The sequence below is a fragment of the Apus apus genome, chromosome 9 (assembly GCF_020740795.1).
Source record: "Apus apus isolate bApuApu2 chromosome 9, bApuApu2.pri.cur, whole genome shotgun sequence".
In the NCBI taxonomy this organism is placed as follows: Eukaryota; Metazoa; Chordata; class Aves; order Apodiformes; family Apodidae; genus Apus; species Apus apus.
This window is the reverse complement of record NC_067290.1, coordinates 11333604-11348782: the sequence shown is the minus strand read 5'-3', so window position 1 is coordinate 11348782 and position 15179 is coordinate 11333604. Positions and strand designations below refer to the sequence as shown.

Below are 15179 nucleotides of genomic sequence, written 5' to 3'. Positions count from 1 at the left end.
CCCAGAATCACTACGAGCAGCCCTGGAAGTCGTATGCGTACAAATAAGATTAACCCAGGTCCATATCCATTGTCCATCTGAAATGCCTTCTAGTTCACAGTCACAGGGATTCAAGATGGGATTTGTCGTTTTTTTTTTTTCCCCTTCTATTTAAGAAGTAGTTGCATCTGTACGCCTTCTTAATATAGAAATAAAACTTCAAGATGTACTTTGTATGTTTGGCAAACAATCACTTCCCTGCTTTACCACGTAGTAAATTTAAAAATCAACTCTGTTCATTGTTTTAACAAACCCTCCTCTGAAAGATAATTAAAACCACTTCCCAATATACAACCAAAGTTTTATTTTTACAGTCTATCTTCCATTATGGCATAATCCTTTTTTTTTTTTTAAACCAGTGAAATATACAAATCACACAAGACAGAAATATGTACATTAAATGTACAGAATAGAGGAAAGGACATAGAAGATTTACATATCTGAATGACAAGTAAAATATTTTACATTAAATACTGTTTTAATAGCTAGGATCGTGAGATTCAGTTCTGCTCAGACAAGTCACTAAAAAGGAACAAGAGGTGATTTAGCAAATGAAAAAAATTATCACGGTTTTTGTACAATAAAAACCAAAGTGACATAACCAATTAATTAGTGCTTTGTTTATTTATCTTACTTTAAAGATATTCTTTGCAAACATCTGAAGATGAGGGGTAAATATGTCCTTGTACAATAAATTAAGAGCAATAAAGCGCCATTCAAGAAGCTGATACATGATCAAGATGAACTTAATGATACAGCTTAAAGGCTTGTGAAAGATTAAGGCTTTAGTACAACTAGGCTGAAGTGATTTACTTTTTTTTCCTCACGTGGTGTTTGCAAAACCATTTTCTTGAACTTGGTGGATGGAACTGTGTTGGAAAGAGGCATCTGAACCACTGTAAATGCACAGCACTGGGGGGAACACAGATTGTTCAACAAATAGCAATATCCATTTCAGAAACTGAAACACAAGGGCTACATGCAGCACATTTTAGAGTCAGAAGGTATCTCTTTTCAGCAATAATCAATAATGCCCTTAATGAGAGAGTGGAATAGAAGTGATCTCCAGAACAGTATCAATTCAAGTGCATGGTGCTGCCTCTAACAACCTCCCAAAAAAGTCCTAAAGCTGGGAAGAGGCTTATTTCTTTGTAATTTTCCTTAAAACTTTTGAATTATAAAAGCTTTTTAAAAAATAATTTTTTAAAAAAATCAAAAGGTTAGAATCAATCTAAAAACCTGAAGAGATGTGAAAAAGAAAATGGGGAATGAACTGCTCCTGTAATTTAGAAGCTTTATGATTCCTTAAATCATTAAAATATATATGTACAAAAAGCTCTGAAATACCAGACACCAGCAGACCACAGTTCTCTCATATATATGTAACTGCTCGAGTATAGTCTGAACAGTTGTAGTGTATATCTGCAATATATTATCTAAAGCATGTGTATTAAAGACATAGGATGATAAATTTGGTATTGCTGCAACATTTCATTGAACTATAATAGCCAGTCAACATTATTAAAATAAGAAACTATTGTCTCCTTGAGTGAAAGCGTTCCCAAAATCTGTGAAAAAAATAAAAAACAATCATTCCAAGAGCGGATATCTAATGATTTATTTTCTCACATAAAATTAGAGGACTTATTTGTCAAGCTGTGTTTTGAAAGACAGCCAGCTATTACACCATTTTTAAGGCATTTTCAAATTTGGGGAATTGTATTTTCTCTGGGCTTTCCAGGCTGGGAGACTGAAACTGTTTGCACGCAGGCAGCTCCTCTCCACCCAGCACAGGGCTCCCCACAACCTGCCCCTCAGCTGCTCTCCACACTCAGCAGTAGTGAAGTACTGCTCAGTAAGATGAGACACTTGAACATCACAATTAGCTGATAAGGCCAAATTCTGCTTTGAATAACATACTTACTATTTGTAAAGGCAGGGTTTTTTAAAATCTTTTTTAGGGTCTTGTTAGTTTCTGGAGGCAGACGCTCAGGAATAGCGTGGTTAAAGCCTTTACGATCCTTTGCTCTTTACCCTCCAATGGCATCACGTACTTAAACAAGCACGTTCAGATATGCAACTGACACTGCACCTTGTGATGAATATACCACCCCTTATTTACAGAGCCCTACATGTTCTGAACAGCTTTAGATACCCTATTCTGGTAACTTCTAGTGTCTGAAACTAAAAGTCATGGACAAGCCTGTGTGTTCCTGACATACATAAGGATTGTTCTAACATCCCAAGCACATTACATGGTTGCTCTGCCTACTGCACATGTATTAGGTCCCACGGGTCTAAATTAGGATATGTCGGATTTTCCCCTCAAACTACTCTATTGTTTTTAAGAAAATTCAATTTTTTTTATTTTTTTACTTTGTAAAATAAATATTCTCAGGTTCTCCTCCATTATTGCCAAAAATACAGGCCGCACACAGTTCTGGGATGGACGCAGAGAGGGTTTCCAGGCACTTCTCTTTGCAACCTTTATATTTTTCTTTTTTTTTTCTTTTTTTTTTTTCTTTTTCCTTTCCCTACCCCCCCTTTTTTTTTTTTTTTCCCCGTTTAAGAAGACGACAACTCGTTGGACTCTATAAATAAAGTGAAGATAGTCCTATGGAAAGGGAGAGGGGCCCTGCACCCCTTGCTGGCAGGCAGCTGCAGTTCCTCCCACCTCATCCGTCCCCTACTTGCACACAAATTGGTCCACAATCTCTGTGCACAACTTGCATTTCACGTAGCAGCACCAGTGGAACTTGCAGTGGCAGCGCTCCCGCTGCACCGTCTTGAACTGGTCGTAGCCCCGGCCACAGCACATGAGTTCACAGCCATCCATGCCCTCCGAGGTCTTATTGCAAAGGCGGCCCTGGGTGCCCAGGGACCCGGTGCTCTCGTTGCGCACGCAGTAGTCAGGGCTGGGATCGATGTAGACCAGGTCGTGGTTGGTGGGTGGATTGAAGCGGCTGTTCACTTGCACCAGCTTGCCCCGGCTGTTGAGTTTCATGGCGGCAGCGCTATCGTATTTCTCCTTCAGGGCATCGCCCACCTTGCGGAAATCGGCAAGCTGCAGCCAACAGGTCTTCAGGCTACAGGAACCAGAGACGCCATGGCACTTGCAAGCCACATCAGCCAGGTTGTACACAGTCTGGAGAAGCCAGGGAGAGCAAGCAAAAAGGATGATGAAAGATTAGCATGGTTGTGAAAGCATTTCTTCCCCTCAGTTCCTGCCCTCTGTCACATTCCCACTTGCCCCTCCATGGTATTTGCCTTAGCATCCTGCTCCCTCCTGCAACACACTGGGAAAGAAGAGCAAGCAGACACGCGTGCATCCCCAGCACCCCCGTTTTCCAGAGGAGAAGGGAGCACAGCCTCTCCCCACCGCAGAGACAGCCATGATGGCTCACACACAGCCCAGACAGCAGCATCAGTCAGGCTGCATTCAGATTTGAGGAATTCACTCTCGAGCCAGGAAAGGATTTTGCTGTTTCATTGAGAAATGTAAAACATCCCTTTATTTTCTATCTGAGTTACTCTCTCTATTGATCTCTGCTTGAGGCTGCAATTAGGGAAAGAGTTAAGATTCCTCTTGCTCCTGGCTCAGCTGCAGCTGATTGTCTGGTCTTGGCTTTGCATCCTCCTCCTATCCTAAACCCTGCTCTGCAAGAGAGACTTCATCCAAGAAGAAACCCCCAAACACCTATGGGTGGGAGACAGAGCTACATAGCAATATCCTCTTTACAAAGCTTTGGCAGGGAAATACCAGTCAATTGCCCTGTACAAATAGAAATGAGAGTCCATGTTGACACTGTCCCAAAAATCCTGGGGTCTGACACATTAGATGATACTGTAGACAACTTCCAACCAGCAGTTACAGAAAGTCTTAATGCTGCCAAATGGCATTGCAAAGATGAGGCTGAGGAAGGAAAAAACTGCTCCAATCTCCATAAGCAACTGTGAAAATGTCATTTTTCTTCTTGCTAATAGTAAATTGGCCTGTCCATTGCTTTCAGACACCCTCCTCTCACATTTAAATACTATTAATTTTCAATTATCTTTCATCCTTCTTCACCTTAGAACACAAGTGTAAAGTCTCCAGCCGACTATTTCTGGCACTTCAAGCTCTAGGAAAATAATGATTTTGGCTCTTCGTATTCAGACTATTAAAAAAACCAAAAAGTTTACACCCATTCATTTAAGGCATTTTCAAGATTAAAGAAACCATAAAGACGTATTTAACCACAGAAGACCATGTTTGCTAATAATATGGAGGAGCTTTTCACATCCTCTTGAAGTAGGGAAAAAAAGAGTCAGAACAATCCTGCAGCACAATTCCAGACTGGGAAGCCCAGCACTTCCCTTTCCCCTCCAATACACACTGTTCTGGTTGAAAATACAAACTAGTAAAATTCTGTCCTGCAGAAAATCCACAGCAAGCTGAGTACTTTTAACAAAACAATATGGAGGATGACACAACACACTTTGGTCCCGAGAGGGGAAAATGGTAAGGCTGTCTGACAACCAGGAGCAAGACAAATTTCATATCCTCTTTCCCCACCTACACCCTGTATTTGCTATTTTATTGCTTTGGACAACAAAACAGAGCCAAGCCTTAGTGGCTGGTCACCACCCAGCGCTGCCCCATGCCCCACTGAGGCATGTCCTTCCCCCAAAAGGAAGGATGGGGACTACTTACTCTCCTCCCAGCCTCGTTGTTGTGCAGGTTCATCAAGATGCGGGCGCTCTCGTAGGAGCCTCTCTGGTAAACTCTCTCACGCTCCCGTGCATCAACAAATTCCTTGGCGAAGCGATATCCATAATCGATGTTATCCCCACAGCCACCCCAAAGCCAGTCCCGGGGTAAGTCCTTGGGCCGTGCCGCCCGGCTGCAGCCGCAGGAGGAGAGTTCGCCCTCCCGGCAGGCACGGCTCATGGCGTTGACCACCCCGGCCGCACTCACCGCGTAGGTGAACGCCGTCTCCCGGCTGCCTGCACGGAAAGATAACGCGTGTTAGGGGAGAGCCCACCCACACCACTCCCTGCCCACCAATGAGCCGGGGGAGGCAAAGGCTTGCCAGGAGCCACCAAAATTAATCAGCCTATTAAAAGGTAGAGCAACCCTGAACCATGATTCTCTAAATGTTTCACTCCAAGAAAACCCGAGCATAACCAATCCAACCAGTGCACACGTGGTGTTTGTGAAAAGCAGGAGTCGCTTCGCATTCATGATGGTGAAAACTTGGTCGAGGGAGTGGGGAGGAGGTGACTCGGGGCCAGAGCATGATGCCAGCAAGGCCGAAGCGATCATGCTTGTGTGGGAGGGGCAGAAAAGGAAAGAGAATCCCTGTCTTTCAGAAAAAAAAAAAAAAGAGATCTTAAACACAACTTTTTATAGTCTGGTTCTTAAATTACTACTTCTCAAACATGATTTATGCACTTCATCCACTTGTTCCAATTTATTTAAAGTCATAGTTTTTTACAAAGCCTCCTGTTACCAAAAGAAATGTGCAGCAGAATTGCACACAACTTTTCACCCTAAGAATAAGGCAGGCACTTCTGCAGGAGGCTATTTAAAACTAACAACAACCTGTGCTGTTTAGAATCCACCACTTCAGTTCATGTGAATATGGCAAGTGAGTCCATGGACAATCATCTTTACAAATTACAGGGAAGAAAAAACCCTTGGCACAAGGAGGCCTTGAAGGTTTTCTCCTACATCTGGTGCCCTTAAAAGGAAATTGAAAACCTCGAGTTTCAAACTTTTGGAAGAAAACTTACAGTACCCACAACACAAAATATGGCCACATACCCTCCTCTTGTCAGTATCTAATCGCACCTTTACTTAGACCCTGACTTCCCCTATTGCTTTTCCAAGGATGCTACAAGTCCTGACTACAACTAGAAAAGCTTTGAAACAAAGAACACAAAAGCGAAGCAAACAAACAAAAAAAACTTGTACCAGAGAGCCTGACAGAAGTTTGCTTTTTCATCTTAAGAAACAGGATCTCACTGGGTCTTTTCCAAGAAAGAATCCCTGAATGACTGTATTTATTATTATTATTTTCAATTTATATGAGTTAAGCTTAATTCCTCATCTTCAGTCCAACCAATTGATGAAGTTAGGAAACAGCACGGGCCTTTGTAAAATCACGGTTTTAAAAGGCTGCATTTGGACACGTCATATGTGTTCATGCAGCAAATTTTTGATGCAGAAACTCTTTGTACAAGACCTACCTTAACAGGTCAAATCTAATAGGAGCTTTTGAGCACTTCTGGAACATAAATATTTTGCAGTCTGGTCCATATTTAACATCAAGATGACACCATGCTCAGAGTAGCTTTGTTAGTATAACAGCTGTCACCCACGGGATTAATTTAGTAAGAGATGCTGGCTTTCAATGGGAAAAATCAAAACTCCTATGTTGGGAAAGACCACATCTAAGGAGGACAAGAAGCACTTTGCTCTCTTAGTTAAAATGGTCTGTTTTCACAGACACCTGCTCATGGAAATACTTACAAGAATTACGGGCATAAAGGGTTACAGGAGTAGGCTTCTCAGTTAAAAAAGATTTGGCTTTATGTGCTCACTTACTCTTTGCGTTTACTGAAAACTATAGTGGGGGAGCCTAACAGAGATTTTAATGTTCCCATTTGATCTGTAACATACATTTTTGGATTAATTCCTTAAGTAAAATTTCCACTAGATTGAGAGGAAAGAAACGTGGTCTGCTTCGGACCACAGGACTCGCCTCTTCCGTTCCATTTTATTCTTTTTTGTGTTTAGTTAGCTCATGCTTTTACATGGTTAACTATACCGTTTATTGCAGGATTTAAACTCATAAAGTTGCCTTTTTTTTACTAGCTTTCATTATTATCCTGGAGCATATTTTAAAGAACTTGCTCTTAGTGGGAAGGAGAAGGAAAAGCTGGGGTACAGAAAGGAGAGTGGCCTCTCAGGTTCCCTCCTTGTTGAACATTTAGGCAAATAATAAAGTAGCATCAGCTGCTGAAGCTGATTTCAAGTCCTTGCAGGTTGCAAGCCAACACTGCCTCAAGTCATCGACCCCAGGAACACATTAAGAGTGATGGTTCCACATGGATGAGTTACTCTGAATTATTTTTTTTTTAAGTCTTTAGGCACAACTTTGGTTTCCTTCACTGTCAAACATATCTGTCTTTTCCCACAGTCCAGCCTTCCCTCTATTGTAGCCATGGCAAGGAAACACACATTCCAAACACGTTCGAGTCCCCTCTCGCCCATATATATAAAACACAGAAATGGAACTGTTCAATATACATACACTGTAGGAAGCCACCCACATAGTAAGGAGCTGAGCCTTACACTTGATATGAAAAAGTCTGCAAGAACAGAACAATTTTTTTTATACCTGACCATAAGATACAAAATGTTCTTTGTCTTGTATTTTTAAAGTATTCAACAGCAGGCATGAATAAACTGGATCCCAACTACACTGAGCTTTTGGGGGAGGATCCAGTTATTTTATTTTATGTTAGCACTTTTGGCTGTTGGAAAGCCCAAGACCAGTTAGCCCCAGGCTGGCCACAAAGCCAGGAGATGGCGCAAGGCGGTGAAGGCCGCAAGGACCATGGCCTGACCCAGCAACCAGCAGCAACCAAGAGCAGCAAAGAACAAAAGCCCTAAAATATAAGCCACAGAGCAAGTTTCCAAACCCAATGCTAGGTTTATTTGTACAGCTTTAGCTAACTTTGCAAGATAAATCCTGTCCATTTATACACTGGGGTAATTAGTGTGCTGCCAGTCAGCGTTTGGCCTGGGCTCTCCTCTGAGCGCAGATGACAAAATCCTCCCAAACTAGGTGCATTCTGACTCTGACTACCATCTTCTCCTGTCAGTGACAGTAAGGAGTATCCAACAGACCCCAACAAGCCAGGGTATAGCAAAATTAAGTAAAACAGAACTGAGCTCTAAAAGTACCCATTTTTTCTTTCCCTCAGAGGAACTGGTCATTACCAAAGGTCAGCATGAACTAATACAACTGCTCCCCACAACACCTTTCTCGTCCTCAGTGAATACACTCGTTAGGCTCTTTAACTCTTGAATATGGCTATTAACCTTGCTTCCATCTGCAATTAGAATAAGTGGCTTAATTACATGATGAATTGCTGTGTAGACATCAACTAATGCAGTCATATTCAGCAGAAGGGTGCGGCAAAGTTATTTTATAAACTTGAAAGAAACTACCTTTAAATAGACCTGTCATACTTGGGGAGGGCAGAACCATCTATTCCAGAGACAGACACCACAGTTCAGGGGCCCAATCCTTCACACCAACAGTCCTCTTGAGCTAATTTTCACTTGCTTAGGTAATAAATAAGGGCTGAAGGATGAAGGCCCAAATTTTACACAGATTATTTTTCTGACATTTACTAGATTAATAGAACAGAAAGGTGTACAGAAAAAGTTTTCTTTCATGTTCCATGTGCTTTCAGACTTTTGCTCAGGCAGGGTAAAGAAAACAAACTCTATGGGGGGTTAATACTGTGATTGAAAAAAGCCTAGGGAAGGTTGTTTATCTGAAATCAGCTGTTCCAATTAGGTACTTCTATGCAATAGATTTTTTTTCTATCTGTCTGGCAATGTCCAAATAAAAACTTCTTTTATCAAAATTGAGACCAAAAGTGAATTGATTTATTCCTTCTACCTTAACTAGAGCTAGCCCATTTACAGATAAACCTAGCTTGAGTCTGATTTTAAAGTTGCCTTTTTTTTAAAGCAGGACAGAAAAACACTTAGGCAACAGCTTTACATCACCAACTAAAAAGCACTGCTGAGATCATCAGTGTACTGATCACTACATAAAAGATCACAAATGTCATCCAGAAAAAGAGGCATTTTTCAGCTGCTCACACAGAATCAGCAATCTAGCTTGGGAAAGTCAGAGGAAGGTTTATAACATGCTGCAGCATTGGTTAAAATTTTGCCAAGGACTTTAAAATACAACGAGGTCTTTAAATGACAGGAAAAGCAGATAGCATGTGAGCACTAGAGAAGGACATTTCAAAGAGGATCTGATAGGCAAAGGGTTGGGTGCCCACCCAATTGTGATACGATGTTAAACAGGATTCTGTCTCTCTTACCAGTGATGTGATTACATTAAAGGTGAGTTACAAACACACATTGTGTCCTGATGATAGAACTCATTTTATACAAATTACCCGGCTACATTATCTTTAATATAAATCCACCTTTCTCAAAAAGAGAAAAAAGTCACCATATTTGAAAATAAGCAAGAAGGAGTTGCCTTTAAACACTAATAGAGCAGCAATTTTCAGTTAACCTCCAGACCAAAAGCAATTTATTATGCAGCCGCTAACTTTGGAACTAGACGTGGACATCTGTAATTTTACATGATGCTGCTGGTTTTAATTCTCTTAGGTTGCTTTCATTTTTTGTCTCAGGTTTTCTAAAATTTCATGGTCGTATAATCCTTTCTCCTCTGGTCCCATATGCAAATATATATTCCTAATTTGTTTTCCAAGACACATGGCTGGACAGTGGTGGGAAATCACCTCCAGCTAAAAATAATTCAACTCCTTTGCCAACTTTTAAAAACACTCGATTGTATACAGTACTCAGTAAGAACCTGGCAAGAGTTTCAAGTGCAGAACAGTATGTGCCATACATATCCTTAGACAACACTTTAATCACAAAGATGTTGCTTCCTACCTATCTGCATGACTCTGCCAAAAACAGAGTTGTTGTCCACAGTGCTGCAATTCCATCTTCTATGTCTGAACTGATACTGGCACTCCTTAATGCCCGTCTTTGCACCCTCTCCAATGAACTGCATATGGTCCTGATACAATTGGCAGAGTTTCTTCTGTCCTTGGGAAAGCCCTGCTAGCTGGCTACATAGTGGCTGGGCTCCTATTATATACACCTCTGACATCTGAACAGGGTTCATGGGGTTCATAGGGTTCATCCCTAAAGACCTGCATAAAGAAAGATTCAGATTAATAAAGCAAGACACCATTTAACACACACACGCACAAAAAAAAAATAATTCTGTACATTCCAAACAGAACTGTATCTTATATACATGAGTATACAACTCCTGGTTTTGCTATCAGGTGAGAAAAAACCACTTAAATATTTAAAAGACACCACTGAACGTTATTAGTTCCCATCCATGTGGTTATCACGATACAATAGAGACTGAAGCCAGACACAGACTTGAAGACTTGCATCTAGGCAGTCCTTTACCAACTGAAATGGACATAGTAAAAATAACAGAAGCTCCAAACAACTGAAAGGCCAGGGAAAAAAAAAACACAAAAAACCACACAAAAACCCCACCACCAACAAAAAAGCCTCCCAAACCCCGATTTATTTTAACACACATTTGAAATTTAAGTCTGGATTTTTCAATCTGTTCTAACCTAAACAAATAGGGAAACCTTTAAGAAGACAGAGGTTAGAAACTTGCTACAGACTACTTCTAGCTTGTCCCAAACTACATGCAAAAACACAGAGACAAGTATATTCACTGTAAACAAAATCAACTTTGTTTTCTTCATTCTTAAAGTGCTCTTCACATGTTACATTTCAATTAAAATGGACATTAATCTGAAAAAAGATCACTTGAAACAGCAGAGATACACCTATTTCAAGAACTCCCAACATTGCACACTATACAGACACAGGTAATTTGCCAGAGAAAGTTAAATGTACTTCTTCATAAAAATTATAAACATTTAAGTTGAAGAAAAGTTTAAGGAAAGTTTTTACTTGTAAATCAGTTTTCTCTCATATATGCAAAATTTCTAAGGCAGGGAGTTGAAAAGACTCTTTTAAAAAAGGCAATTCTAGTAATTTAAGGATGATCAAATCCACGGATAATCTACTTTACAGCATTCTAAAACCTGAATTTTACAACACGAGATGGTGCACACACTTTGAGAGACCCGTTCGTTGTACAACATAACCTATTACAACTAAACCATTATTCCCCTGCTGTCTCGTCCATGCGGCACTCCCTCAGAAACAAAGTACATATGAAGTAAAGAGACATTTAATCAGGCAAATCTTGACACCCCCTTTTAAAATCAAGTCATACAAGATGCTTACCACCACGAGCTGGCTTCTATTACAACCTGGGTAAAAGAGGAGAAAACGGCGAGAGCCACTATGAGGTACTGAGAAGCCATTGTACTGCCAACTGTCCCCAAAGCACCTCCTTGGATTAATACTGTAGTGGATTTCTAGAGGGGGGAGAAAAAGGATCAGATTGTTTATTGCTTCTCAGACCGTTTTCGAGCATTCAGGTTTAAAAAACGGAAGTACCCGGGCCCCTTTTAACTTGACTCTGACTCGTCTGCCCTTCTCCCCGCCGAGGCTTTGGTGCCAGACGCAGGCACGTCGCGGCTCCCGCTCCACCGGGCAGAACCCACCCACGCACCCCCCACCCCAACCCCTCCCCGGACACCGCCTTCCCGGGGCGGCCGCAGCACCCACCCGCGCCCGCCCGGCCCGTCTGCCCCGGCCGCGCCGCTCCCCACCGGGACGGGGCAGGACCGCACGGCACCGCTGCTCCGGACACGGGGGACTCCACCCCCACACCCCGCCCGGCCATCTCCGCTGCCCTGGGGCTACAGGCGACCCGCGGGCCCTGGGCCGGGCATTACCGCATCGCTTCCCACTCCAGAGCCAGCATCGTGGACACGAAACGCTCCCGGCTGCCTAAAGGCGCCTTCAGGTTTGCACAGCGAGCGGGAAGGGGTTGGAGGCCGGTGCCACGAGGGGGTCGGTGCCGGAGGGGGGCCCGGCGGCTCCCACCCGGGGACGATGCAGCCGGTTCTCGCCTTTCCCGGCCGGTCAGGGAAGACGCTCCCCGCTGCCCCCTAAACCATCTCCCGCAGCCTCCGTGCTGCGCCGCCGCCCGCTCTCCGCGATCGCCGCAGCAGCCCCGAGTTCTGCGCCGGCACCGCGGTGACAGCCCCGACAGCAGCCCCCGGGCCCCGCCGGGGTCGGTACCGGCCTGGGGAGGTATCAGGAGCGACAAGGAGCGGCTCCGCGTCCCGACACGGCCCCTGCAACAACCAGGCTGCCGTCTTGCAAGTCAAACGCTCCCCCCGACAGGTCCCGCGATCACCATCTGCGTCCTCACACGGGACTCTTTAACTCGCTATCCAGTGCCATTCACGGTTTTCTATTTCCCCTCCCCTCGGAAGGGGAGGAAAAAAAAAGAAAAAAAAAGACATTCCGACACTTGGGGGCTCCCTACTCATTCTCAAAAAGCCCTTAATGCTGAATTGAAGGTGCTCTTAATTCTAATTTATTTCTGTTTGCGAAGGGTCGGGAGTAGAGGACGGATCGCAGCGCGGCGGCGGGAAGTCGGGCTGACACGAAACCTGCCCAGACACAGGCGGGGACCGCGGCAGCGTGGGCGTGCGGGGGGACGCGCCGCTCCCCGCCACCGCGCCGGGGCTGCAGCCTCCCCTCGCCCCCGGCCTCCTGCTGCGGGGTAAATACCTCCCCCGCCCGGGGGGAGCCCCCCCATTTCCTCCCTGCTGGGGATGGGTGAATGGGGGCCGGCCTCCCGCAGCAGAAAGAGCTCGTCTCTTTTAGATGGGATAAATCCCGGGAAAGATGCGAAAGCCGTGAGCATATCAAGCAAGGGACGAGGCGAAACAAGGTGTGCGAGGAGGTCGCTGCGACAACCAAAAGCCAGCGTCTTGAGGTTTTCTCTTTCATCAGCTAGTGCTTAAATTAATAACAACTATAATAATCATAACCATAATCATAATCATAAATAATGTGTCACGGAACTGCCCGAGCCCTGAAGAGTTTGAAGACGCCGGTGCCCAAGAGGGACCTCAGCAGACGTGCAGCTGCCCGGCCCAGCAGCCAGCCCGCTGCACACCGAGCTGCCTTGGCGGGGCGGGCGGCCGGGGCCCGCCAGGCGCGGAGTGAGCTGGAGCACGGAGGGGAGACGGGCGACACCCCCGCCGCAAGACCCAGACGGCGGAGCCAAAGCCCCTCTGCCCCGTTCAAAGGGCCTGGCCGGGCCGTCACCGCGCCGGAGCATCGGGCCAGAGCCCCCGAGTCCCGGCGCGGCCCCCGGGCGCTCCGCCGCGTCGCTCCCGACAGGGGGCGGCCTCGGCCGCCGCAGACCCGGGAGGCGACGGGGACAGGCGGCTGCTGCCCCGCGACGGCACCTCCAGGTCCTCAACATCGCTGTTATCGCCCTCCTAGTCCTGACACGGCGCTGCGTGGCGAGGCGGGAGGAGGCACCTGCGCCCGGGGGTGCGGGCGGGGGCCCAGCTTCTCCAGCCCGTCCCTTCTGCACGCAGCAGCTGACAAGCTGCTATCAAAAACAAAACAAAACAGAAAAAAGCCCACAAAAAAAAAAAAAAAGACTCGCCGCCAGCATTGCCTATCAGGAGTGTGAGGCACCATTCTCAACTTTGTAGGGCCGCGGAGATTGGTTTTTGGTATTTAATGCACCCCATGCGGAGCCCGCGCTCTTTGCCGAGATGAAAAGGGAGACTTTTACAGATCCTGCAGCCGCGGGATGGCCTGTGATCCTGTTTTACACGGGGTGTCTGGAAAGCATGCGAAGGCATCTGGTTTTCTGGGAGCACTACCTGCGGCAAGGCGGCATCCAGAGCTCCGGCTCCGGGGGAGTTGTAAACCGCGGCGGTCTCCGCGGGAGGCGCAGCGGCTCCGCGGGGAACCCCCCGGCCGCCCCCTACTCCTCGCTGCGGTTTCACATCCATCTGGGGCGGGCGAGACCAGGTTTCACGTTTGCAGGGGAAGGCTCTCACTGGGTCCCCAGCCCAGCTCCCTCCTACCGTAGGGGCGGAGGGGGGGTTTTGCAGAGGGGTTTCGGGCGCACCTCCGTCCTTCCCTCCGCGCCCGCTCCGGCCGGGGAAGACTCTCGTTTCTCGGCCCAACTGAACTCTCCGTGACCCTCCGAGTGCAACCGATTTAGCATACAATTGACAATTAAAAACAAACAAACAACAAAAAGCCAACAGCCTTTCCAACATGGAGTCCTCGCCGCGCCAAGGGGACCCCAAGGAGCTGCGGTCCTCCATTCTGACCCAGGCGGGACCCTCTGGAGATGCAGAGTGATAATCTCCAGAAACTGAATAAAATTAAAAAGGAGAGGCGGGGGGGGCTGACTCCGGGTCCTCCGCTGGCCCCCAGCCAGCTCTCCTTAAAGGTACAGGCCACCATTAGCGCCGACGTAGAGCTCCTCCATAGCGATCCTTCTCGGGAAAGTTTGGGAAGTTTGGAAAGATGTCTTTAAACTCGCGTTAGGAGCCGCTGCCAGAAAGATGCACTGGGGACGCGGCGGGCAGAGCGAGCCCAGCAAGTGTCCCCGCGGCTGGCTGCTTTTCTTCGGGGGGGAAATTTAAAAATAGAAGGAAAAAAAAATAAAATAAAGGCGCTTTTTCCAAGCGGGGAGTAGCGCTCTCCGCAGAGTATGAGAGCGGAGATGTGGGAGCGCACGGCGACAGCCAGGGCAGAAGAGGGCCGCCCCCCTGGCCGAGACCCGCGCCCGCGCAGGGCCGCCCCCCGCCAAGGAGGTGCCCACCCTGCGCGCCCACGGCGGCAGCCCCCCGCGGTGCGGAGCCCCCCGTACCGACTCACCTCCATTGCCGCGGGATCACCGAGCGAGAGCAGCCAAGTAATCCAAGCAGAGCAGGAGGGGAAAGGGCGAGGCGAAAGTAAAATCCTGGATCGCGGCAGCCGGGCGGTATCCTCGCAAGCAGCGGACGACGGCGGCTGCCGGGGGAGCGCGGGGGCCCGCGGAGCTGGCGGGGGGCGGCGGGCGAGCAGCCGCTCTGTCCGGCGCGGGCTGATCGTGTCCGACTGCGGAGTGGGGCACCAGTGCAGCCTTCTTTCCAAGGTCCATCAGCAATCGCAGCAATTAGGGCTTTCCACCACCAGAAGAAGAAGGAGGCAAAAAAAAAAAAAAAAAAAAGGGGGAAAAAAAAAAAGCCAACCCAACACACGCACACAGCGCCCGTGGGCGTGATTGTGCGGAAGCAAATAAAAATCTTCACAAGCGGCAGCGAAAGCGCCGCGGGCGACGATCCGTCCCACCAGCCCAGGTGGTGCCGCCGCGGGCTCCCCGCGCTCCCACCCGGCC

General features: G+C 46.7%; 1 protein-coding gene across 3 annotated transcripts; it reads right to left on the bottom strand.

Moving 5' to 3' along the window:
- Nucleotides 1-324: 324 nt before the first annotated feature.
- Nucleotides 325-14974, bottom strand: WNT5A (Wnt family member 5A). 3 transcript variants are annotated; one of them, XM_051627848.1, is made up of 5 exons: nucleotides 14678-14974; nucleotides 11147-11280; nucleotides 9746-10011; nucleotides 4733-5025; nucleotides 325-3184 (listed from the first exon to the last, which is right to left on the bottom strand). In XM_051627848.1, exons 1-5 carry the CDS (start codon nucleotides 14681-14683, stop codon nucleotides 2726-2728), a joined length of 1158 nt encoding a protein of 385 aa, XP_051483808.1. In that variant the 5' UTR covers nucleotides 14684-14974; the 3' UTR covers nucleotides 325-2725. The 3 variants fall into 3 exon arrangements, with proteins under 3 accessions (XP_051483808.1, XP_051483807.1, XP_051483809.1); XM_051627847.1 differs by lacking the exon at nucleotides 14678-14974 and adding an exon at nucleotides 13666-13802; XM_051627849.1 differs by lacking the exon at nucleotides 14678-14974 and adding an exon at nucleotides 11704-11881.
- Between the last annotated feature and the right edge of the window lie 205 nt (nucleotides 14975-15179).